Source organism: Mus caroli, chromosome 10, assembly GCF_900094665.2.
Source record: "Mus caroli chromosome 10, CAROLI_EIJ_v1.1, whole genome shotgun sequence".
In the NCBI taxonomy this organism is placed as follows: domain Eukaryota; kingdom Metazoa; phylum Chordata; class Mammalia; order Rodentia; family Muridae; genus Mus; species Mus caroli.
The window spans coordinates 80,703,620-80,713,843 of record NC_034579.1 but is presented as its reverse complement, the minus strand read 5'-3'; the positions used below and the strand labels follow the sequence as shown (position 1 = coordinate 80,713,843).

Genomic DNA, 10,224 nt, shown 5'->3' with positions numbered 1-10,224 from the left:
CCTTGCTGAACATCACGCTGGCAGAGACTGCCCTTAGACTGAATTGTTGTTCACATGATTCTAAGAAAATCAGTCTAAGCAATGTCAAAAAAAAAAAACCCTACAAATTAAAGATATTAAAAATAATTTTACTGTTCGATTTACAATTTGATTTTTTTAAATGTGGAAAAAAGACCCACCTCCCCTTGTTCTGTCCTCAACGTGTACAAAAAAGAATACTCTAGAAAGAAGAGGATACCACAGCGCAGCAGGTCAGACCCCAGCCAAGAGTCCCAGGGACAAGCTAAAACTTGTCCTGGCTACACTAGATGAGGACGGTAACACAGGGGAAACACCCCGTTCTTCCTGCAGGGATGCCGTGCCAGCCATGCAGCCAGATCACAGTTTGAGTGTGCAGTGTGCCAGCTGCATGTCTGGTGTGACAGCCTCGCTGATCCCAGTACTGCCACGCTTGGAGGCCTCGAGACTGTGATCCTCCAGACAGGAATAGGCTGTAAAATTCACTTCTCAAACCCAGGAGATGTTTTCCTCCCCAAGGCTCAGGTCGCCTACTGTAGGCATAAGATAACATCACTACCTCAATCTTGAGTAAGTAAACCCTCGAGACTGTCCATACCCAAAGAGTAGACAATTTGACCAAAGATTCCTCCTACAAGCACAAGTTAGGGCATCCGGGCAGCATGCATCCTTTTAGGGCCCTGACACTGAGCAGCTGCCAAAACCCCCGGTGGCTAACACTGGGGAACGGGAACACAGGAACAGAAAAATGCCCATCTCATTCTAAAAAGGAGCAGAATACTGAACCCCCGTGTTTAGAACACAAGAAGGGGGAAGGGAGACTGAAGGGTCACCTTGACAACGTTAAACACTACCAACATCAAAGATCCCATGCTAACACAGAGCATTACAGTGAATGCTGCACAGTTCAGTTAGCTTCTGCACATTGCCAGGTAGTCTGCAACCGGCCAAGGGAGCAGCCCTCAACAGCTGGTTAAGATCTACTCATTGCGGTTAAGATGCCAGAGCACAAGTGCTCGCCACAAGTCTCTGTCATGATCCTGCCTTTTACACTTCTGCATGCACGCGCACACACACAGTTGCATGCCTGTAATACAACACTCAGGAGGCTGAGGCGGGAGGATTGAGTCCAAGGCCAGCCCAGGCTCCAAAGCAAGACCCTACCTGGGGGGAGGGGGAGGGAAAGCAGCAGCAGCAGCAGCAGCAACAGCGCCACATGAGCGCAAAAGTTTAAAATGAGTCAGGCCAGGTGACAAGGCTAATCTGGCCACGAGCGCTTTCCTGGCGTTTACAATGACCATGTTGTCTGCAACGAAAACGCCATTAAACAGAACTGTTGATAACAGCAGCCACTCCTGTGGTGCCTAAGCAGCAAAAGTGTTCAAAGCTACTACAATCAGACATAATCAAGGATTCTTCCCTCCAGAGGGGGAAGGGCAGAAGCGATTTCCCCAGCTTTCAGCATGAAATGTGGCGTTCCCACGGCAAGCTGTCTGCACTGGATGTCTAACACACAGACTAGCCCTGGCCACAGGCTGAGTCTTTCTTGTCTTCTATAATGTCCAACACACTGGCTGAAAGGCAATTTTAGTGCGAGTGGCTGTCTTCTCCCGCTTTTCCTAGGGAGGAGGGAGCCGACCCGTCACCCCTTTGGGGCAGACAAAGCAAGTAGCCACTGTGACAAATGCTTCTTGTTTTCCCTCAATAAAGTCATTCCAGAAGGCTGTGAATTCTATGGGAAAATGTCGTTGAAAGCCTAGGACCAGGCAATGGGAGAACTGGCCACAGGTAGGGCTGTTCCCTCAGGAACCTGCTTCCTGGTGTGCTGCAGATCACCACGCCCTTGGGGTCCCCAGTGCTGCTTGTAAACAACCAAGAAATGCCTCACAGAATCAAGAAGTGTCCACTCTCGACCTATGGAACACAGGCAGCCATCAAGAGGTCTCACTTGTCAGAAGCCATCAAGAGGTCTCATTCATCAAGAGGCCCGACGTTGCTGGTTCCACAATAAGCAAGGTCTCATAAGGGTTTCAACACCGTTGTGTGGAGAAGGGCGGGGAGGCCCCAGGCATCCAGCCCCATCTCAACCTGGACAGGACAGTGTTCATAGTAAGATAGAAAAAATACAAACGGCGCATCTGACTCTGGGAAGCAACCCTGAGGCCGCCTGGCCCTTTGTGAGGCCACGAGTGCTTCTGCTTTTTCCTCAGGCAAACCCAGGACTACTTGGCCTGAGCCTCCTGCAGCAAAGGGGCTTTGAAGGCAGACGGGCTGTCCGACCACGCAGGGAGCTCATGTTGCAGAGGAGTCCTCCTGGGGTAGAACGTGTGGTGGACGTCGTAGTTCAGAAGGCAGCTCAGAGATGCCATGTAGATGTCAGCGAACCTTGATAGCCGCCTCAGGAAGTAGGTTGGATTCTGGTCTGTTCGGAACAAGCTCCCAAACTGGGCGTTGAAGAAACTTTTGGTCATTTCTCTGAAATTTCATGAAGGAAAAAGAAAGCACAGAGAAAAGTTTTTAAAGGTTTTGTTTTTGTTTTTTTGAAAAAAAACTTGAGTAAAAATATCTTTAAAACAAAACCAACTGGAAAGAAAAAGCAGCCAACTAGGCACGGGTAGACCTGATATCAATCAAGAAAAACCCATAAGTCGGGTATGGGGCCCCTGAGGTCAAATCAGGCAGCCAGCCTGGGCTACAGAGAAATGAGGCCCATGCCTGTAACCTCAACACCAGAGGGCTGAGGTTAGACGATCAGGAAGCTAGCCTAGGCTATGCAATGAGACCCTGTCTTACAAAACAAACAAACCACAAAACACCATCTGTCCAGCCAGCTCTCAAAATAGCCTGTTACATCCCCGGCTCTGTATCCGTTAAGATGCTACTTCAAGGCTGCACCATGAATTACGTGCTCCTGCAAACGCACACTGTGTGCCATCAGAGTGGGCAGAGCTGCTTCCAAGCTACTGAGACAAAGAGTTCTCCACGGTGCCAAGAACTAAGCAAGGCACAGAAATAAAATGCTGTAAAGCATTCTCTCCTGGAGGAATTACAATTATTGTGCTGATCTCCACCTCCAAGGACAGACCTTCAAATGCTTTGCACACCCCCTCCTAGCCTAGCCTGCAGCATCTTCAGTCAGTCAGTCAGTCAGTCAGTCAGTCAGTCAGTCACCAAAGCCACGGTGTTTCCCCTCTGCAGTCAAACCTCCTATCAACATCCTTCACACACAGACTACTTACTCCAGCAAAATGGATTAATACCATTTGGACGGTGTTAGATTCCTTCAAATGCTTTGCACACCCCCTCCTAGCCTAGCCTGCAGCATCTTCAGTCAGTCAGTCACCAAAGCCACGGTGTTTCCCCTCTGTAGTCAAACCTCCTATCAACATCCTTCACACATAGACTACTTACTCCAGCAAAATGGATGAATACCTAAGGATTAAGATTCCTTACTAACACAGGAAACGCTTAACTTGTTGCACACTGTGCATAAAAGTCACATACTAATAGCAGTTGTCTGTTGTCATTGAAGACCAATAGATAGATGCAACGACCAAACGACCACAGCTGTTAAAACCCCAGCTAAATGGTATTTAAATGTTCACTGCAACATCTCTTTAAGACGTTGAAACGAAAGCTTCCAGGGACTGGATAGATGGTTCTGGGGTTAAGAACACTTTTTGTTCTTCCGGAGGACCTAGGTGTGATTACAAGTGCCCACGTGGCAGCCCACAACTGTCTATAACTCCAGCTCCAAGGGATCTGATGTCCTCTAACAGAGAACCCAGGTTCAATTTCCAGCACCCGAGTGGCAGCTCACAACTGTCCATAATACCCAGGGGGCCTGATGTCTTCTTCTGACCTCCATGGCCACAAGGCAAGCACAAGATTCAGACTTACATGCAAGCAAAGCACTCCTACTCATTAAAAAAAAGAAAAAAGATGTGGCGATGTTAGAGACATGAAGCCAACAGGAAATCTCTTGTCAGGTGAATCTTCCTCAATGAGCATTTTAGGTCCCTAGAAGTGAGTGACCCATTTACTGTAGACAGACCCCAGGCCTTCAGAGACAGCAGCCCTGAAGTCAAACCACATCACCCCCTTTCCCACTCTCCTCCACTCTACATTTTTACAGCAAAACAAATCAGTTCAGAAGAAGCCTGAGCTGCCCAACGGTCTGAGAAAGAGACTAGTCCCAGGCTCAGCCCTGCAGAACCCCTCAACATCCCTTGTCAACTCTGGCTGCCGTCGTTCAGGGACCAGAACCCCAGAAACAACCAGTTTCTAAATCTCAGGCTATGCCAAGGCATGGGAGCAACCACATTCGGTTCACAGACAGTGTAAGCATCCATCAAGGGAAGGCTCCCTGTGGGCAACTGTCTCCCTAAGGACACACTGATGACAATTCTGACAAGCCAAAGGCTTTCTTCACCAAGAAAAGCTGGGGGCACATTCCTGAAACAGCAGGGAGCATAACTAGACTGCAGGAGCCCTGAGGATCCCTGTGTGTGCAGAGCCAGCCTCCAGCACTGTCCCAACAGCCAGCTACTAGTCAGGCCGGGAGGGAAAACACCAAAAAGTCACCTCTTACAAGGCTTTCAATGGCAAAGGCAGAGGACAGATGGAGATGGCAGCTGGCTTTAAAGAAACACCACACATCAGCAGCAGCAGAGAACTGATCCTGGATACTTGGAAGTCACGGTCACACTTGGGAGCTAAAATAGGATGCTTCCTGAAGTCTCCTCGGATGTACAGCACACACCAAGGGCAGGATGGGTATCGGCAGGTGATAAATAGGACAGGCTCACCTCATCTCCTTCCTCTCCTTTTTCCACTCCTGTAAAACCAGCTGTGACTCGGCGTCTCTGTGGACCTGCAGGGACATAAGCCAACAGTTTCCAGGGCTCTGCTTTCAAACACACTCATTAGCGTTAAGTTATTTAATGGGCAACTTTTCATGAAGGAATCCTTCCTCCTCCTTAAGTCTAACAGTTGGGCACCCACTTTCCCCAGTGAAAGCCTGGCTTGTTGACACACAGAGAAGCTCCAGCTGTCCAGTACTGGAAACCTAAGGTGTGGGCTGCTCTTATGTCAACCTGACACACAAACTAAAGTCATCTGAAAAGAGGGAACCTTGACTGAGAAAATGCATAAGATCCAGCTCTAAGGCATTTTCTTAATTAGTGATGGATGGGGGAGGGTCCAGGTCATGGTGGGTGGAGCCATCCCTGAGCTGGTGGTCCTGGGTTCTATAATAAAGCAGGCTGAGTAAGCCATGAGGAGCAAGTCAGGAAGCAGCTCCCCTCCGTGGCCTCTGCATCAGCTCCTGCCTCCAGGTTCCTGCTCTGCTTGAGTTCCTGTCCTGATTTCTTTTGGTGATGAACAGCGTCTTGGATGTACAAGCCAAATAAACCCTCCCCTCAACTTGTTTTTTGGTCATGGTGTCTTATTGAAGAAATAGAAACCCTAACAAGACACCCGGCTTAGGGCTGGAGTGAGGGTGCAGCAGACAGAGGCGCCTGCCACCAAGCCTGGTGATCTGAGCTCTATCCCCGTTGAAAGAAAAAAACCACCTCCCGAAAGATATCCTCTGACCTCACACAAATGAGGAGGTGTGCGAACACTATTGTGCACATATACCACTCTAAGACAAGTGTAGCTTAACCAAGAAAAATAGAAAATTATGAAGACATGAAACTTATTAAATGTTATATATAAACACATTACATACACATATGAAATGTGATGTGCCCATTACAAACATCTATTTTTTATTGGCTGTTTTCTTTATTTACATTTCAAATGTTACCCCCTTCCACAGTTTCTCCCCCTCAAGCCCCTATCCCATCCCCCCTGCTTCAATGAGGGTGTTCCCCCACCCACTTACCTACTCCCACCTCCCTGCCCTCGAATTACCCTACACTGGGGCATCGAGCCTTCACAGGACCAAGTGCCTCTTCTCCCATTGATGCCCGACAAGGCCATCCTCTGCTACATATGCAGCTGTAGCTATGGGCCCTCCCATGTATATACTTTGGTCAGTGGTTTAGTCCCTGGGAGCTCTGTGAGGGTCTGGTTGGTTGATAGTGTTGTTCTTTCTAAATATACATTTCATGATACCTACTGCCTCTCCTCCCTGAATAAGATTGCAGTGGTTGAGAAGTGGGCAAGGAGGGGGTGGTGGGCATGGTAGGCGTGGCAGTACACCCACAGATTCTAGCTAAGCCCATGACAGCTGGAAATGAGCACTGAATGAGCATATTTTAAACTAATTCGAGACAGGAGAGGAACAGTCTTAGTTTCTATATCCCTTAATGTTACTTTAGCTTCAATGGAAGGGAAATGTGACTTTCTGAGGAGTCAAAATGTAAGCAGATGGAAAAATAATTTGATGGACAAGCACCCTACAAGCCATTATGTGGCACACAAACAACCAGAGTCAAGGACTTACAACTGCAGGAGACACATGGTGCTGCCTCAATTCACCACCTTAGGCAACCTTAGGACTCAAAAGGACAAAACTATACAACAGACCATGTGCTTCCCACCTGACAGTCAAAGATCTGCTGCCCAGCTCAATAGTCAGCCAGACAAAACCTGTCCCGGCTGAGCCTAAGACTTGGATTTCTTGCCTGGTATCTGTCACCACCTAGGACGTAGCTGACACTGACAATATCCTATCTGTGCTCTACTGCAGCACCAGGGCCCTGAGCCTGCACCACTGTGAGCTTTGAGAGGGGTTCTATAGACATGTTTTTAGTTAGGGTTCACATTTATTTTATATGTGCATGGGTGTTTTGCCTGCAGGTATGTCTGTGCCTATCACATGCATGTAGTGCCTATGGTGACCAGAAGAGGGCATCAGATACCCAGGGACTATAATTACAGATGCCATGTGGGTGCTAGGAATTAACCTGAGACCTCTGCAAGAATAGCCAGTGCTCTTAACTCCTGAACCATCTCTTCAGCCCTGGTGTCCACATTTTACATTAACAAATTACCCACCACAGACTCTAGAGCTAAAATCCATAGGGTACCTCAAGGAACTTCTAGACATGCAAAATATGGGGAAGGGGAAGAGATGTGTGTGTGTGTGTGTGTGTGTGTGTGTGTGTGTGCTTGAGCATGCGTGCATGCCTGCGTGCCTGTGTTCATTCAGTGCCCACTGAATTCCAGGCTTCCCTGTGCCAGATACTGAAGACAAAGACACGACAGGCAAAAACAGGGCAGCCATTATGGGAACAGGCCACAGAAAACCCAAGGACAGCTCAATCTTCAGCCTCACCTCTGGCCACCCCTCCATCCTAGTCCATAAACTAGGCCCCTGGGACCTCACATAAGCAGGAAGGAGCTTGCTCACTAGAGATAAGGTGCTTATATCTCTGACATTCCTAAGCAGAAATGCTTACCTCCAAGGCATGGTCTTAGAAGGTCTGGTCTTAGGAGGGTAATTAACTCATGAGTGGGATGCTCTTACCAATGAGATCCTCGGCCTGATAAAGGAGACCTCAGAACTCTCCAACCTCTCTACCATATGAGGCCAGATCTTACCAACAGTGACAGCTGGCACCTCAGTCGGGGACTTCCAGAGCTGCAGGAAGCAGCTGGTACTTAAGCCACTGGTCTATGACAGACTGACAGCAGCCTGGTGTGAATGAGACGGAGCCACACCTGCCAGGGGAAGTCTCCAGGGTGGTGACTAGCCTGCCGAAGTGCCAAAACTAATCTCTTTCTCAAAGTAGCTGCCAGAAGCCATGCAAATTCTCCTCTGCACTTCCAGCCCTCAGGTGAACCCAGTGCAGGCTCTGTAGATGGAAAGAGCAGACTGGAAGATCCAAGTTCAAGCTCCAAGTCCAAGAACCGTCCTCCAGGTCAGCATTGCCAGAGATGGGGGAGACTGCGTGACAGCTGCCTCTGCTTCTCTACTACCAGTCCTGACTTTCTTAAGTTTTTTGTTTTTCTTGTACACTTTATTTACTTGGGGAGAGGGCATGTATGTGTCATCATGAGGAGATAAGAGGTCAGAGGCAAACTGCAGGATGGATTCTCTTCTGAGAATCCCAGTACTAAACTCAGGACACCACACGTGGCATCTTCATCCACTGAACCGGCTTACAGGTAAGCCCTGGTCCTGAAGTTAGAGGGCGCCCAAGGACGATGGTGGGACCCAGCGGACCGTGACCACAGGCTACCGGAGCAAATACAGAGCAGCTTTCCCAGGGCAGGGCCACCCTGCTCTGTGCCTGTCCTGAGACAGCTCTTCCTGGGCCTGGCTATGACACCCTCGCACCTACCCTCCAGGGCTTTCTCCATCACTGCATCGCATCAGCAATCTCCTCACCAAAACCCACGGCACCAGCATCAAATGTGCTTGTCCCCATGTGAGAAACCTACCCTCGTGTGCCATCCCTTCTCTACAAGGGACACTGTCAAACAAGCCTCAAGTATCAAGCCTATTTAAAGTGCTTGGGTCTAATTTATTAGTCACAATAATACTTTTTGTTCAGTTGGTGTTGATGTTAGTGTTGGTTTGGTCTTGGGTTTGGGTTTCCCTGGGTAGCTTTGGTTATCCCGGAACTCATTCTGTACACCAAGCTGGCCTCGAACTCACAGAAACCCACCTGCCTCTGCCTCTGCCTCTTAAGTGCTAGGATAAAAGGCATGCACCACCACTGCCTAGAAATATTATTTATTATTACTTAATTATTTATTAAATTATTACAGTTATTTATTTCACTGAGCAGCTAACATGGGAAGACTAACCACAAACCCTCAGGCACTTATCCGTCTTTCTCTCCATAGCTGTCACTCAATAGAACCAGCTCTGCGTGGATAAAACATGGCTCCGCCCCCTGTCTGGTCAGGATACTGCAAGCAGGCCAGCCCAGCAGCTGATACCAGGTCAGCCAGATTCAGGTGGCAAGCATTCCACTGCCTGCTTGAGAACTGATGAATGAGGCTCTTTATAAAACTGGGGCTGAGAAACAAAAGAATCATTTCATCACACACCAAAATGACACAGAATCTGTATTTCAGCGTCTGTGGCTTATTGGGACAGCTAAAGCCATTCTGCTCACTCTACCTATGGCTGTACTGAGAAAAACTGAGTGCTTATGACATAGTCCACAGCCCACACACCCTATAATATCCGCTTTCTGGCCTTTAAAGAAATTTGTCGCCCGTATGCGGTCTGAACGGCCTCCTGCAAAGGTCTACAGTCACCAGCTCTATTAGCAGCAGTCATACCCATTTTAAACGTACTTCATGACTAAGGAGAAACTTCTATTCTTCTGCGTAACTCATCAGACTTAACTCCAAATGACTCTGCTGCTCTTCCTCAAATTAAACCCAATCTCCCAGGACATGTTTTCTTAATAATAGGATCCATTCTCTGAAACTAACCACCACAGGAGCGTTCTAGATAATGGAATTTTCCAGACTGGGGCTGTGGTGCTGAGGGCCGGGCAGTGAGAAAAGACATTCATCTGGATGTTTAGCTGACAGCCCACCTCTTGAAATGTGGTACCAATGAGGGCGTCAATGCACCAGAGCTTGAGGGGACCAGGCAGGTGAAGACCAGAGGGCTAAACACCAGAGTGAGGCCAGCATCAGGGATTTCTCTACTGAGCTCAGGGAATCTCTGGATGGACATGTGCAGGCTGTGATCTCAGGCTTGTCCCAGAGAGCCGAGAGGAGGAAATGAACACAAGGGTCTAGCCTTCAGTCAGTCAGACTTCACAGCTACATGGCTTCATACTACAGACTACTCTATAATGAGAAGTTACTTTCTCTCTCAGCCTCAGTTTTCTCTCCTATAAAACCAGGGTAGAAATATACATGCTATTTCCCCTTTCTTACTTCCCTAACCAAGTCTTGTGTAATTCATTCCATATGTCACAGAAATATTGTCAAGGCTACCCATTCTCTTAACCAAGGCTACCTAGTCTCTTAGCCATCAAGCATTTTTCATAGGCCAGAAAGGAAAATAAACAAAACCTGTTTCCAGAGCCATGTGCCACGCGGTCACTACAGTCATGACATGCAGGTCACTTGTGAGTCTGATCAGATGCACAGTCACGGAAAGGGTGCAAGTCAGGCAGAAGCTACCTCCCTTATCCTCAGGGCACGTCCCCAAACCCTTATAACCTAAAATCGTGGGCACTATCAAACCCTATATATACTGTTTTTCCTATCTGTGCATACCTA

General features: G+C 48.2%; 1 protein-coding gene across 1 annotated transcript in view; it reads right to left on the bottom strand.

Annotated features, from left to right (window-relative positions):
• Window positions 1-1,153: 1,153 nt before the first annotated feature.
• Window positions 1,154-10,224, bottom strand: part of Nt5dc3 (5'-nucleotidase domain containing 3) — a 52,034-nt gene continuing 42,963 nt past the window's right edge. Inside the window, exons 13-14 of the mRNA XM_021174524.2 lie at window positions 4,827-4,891; window positions 1,154-2,493 (exon numbers count right to left, since the gene is read on the bottom strand). Of these exons, the coding sequence (XP_021030183.1) occupies window positions 2,241-2,493; window positions 4,827-4,891 (318 nt within the window). The 3' untranslated portion in view covers window positions 1,154-2,240. The remainder of the gene's footprint in view (window positions 2,494-4,826; window positions 4,892-10,224) is intronic.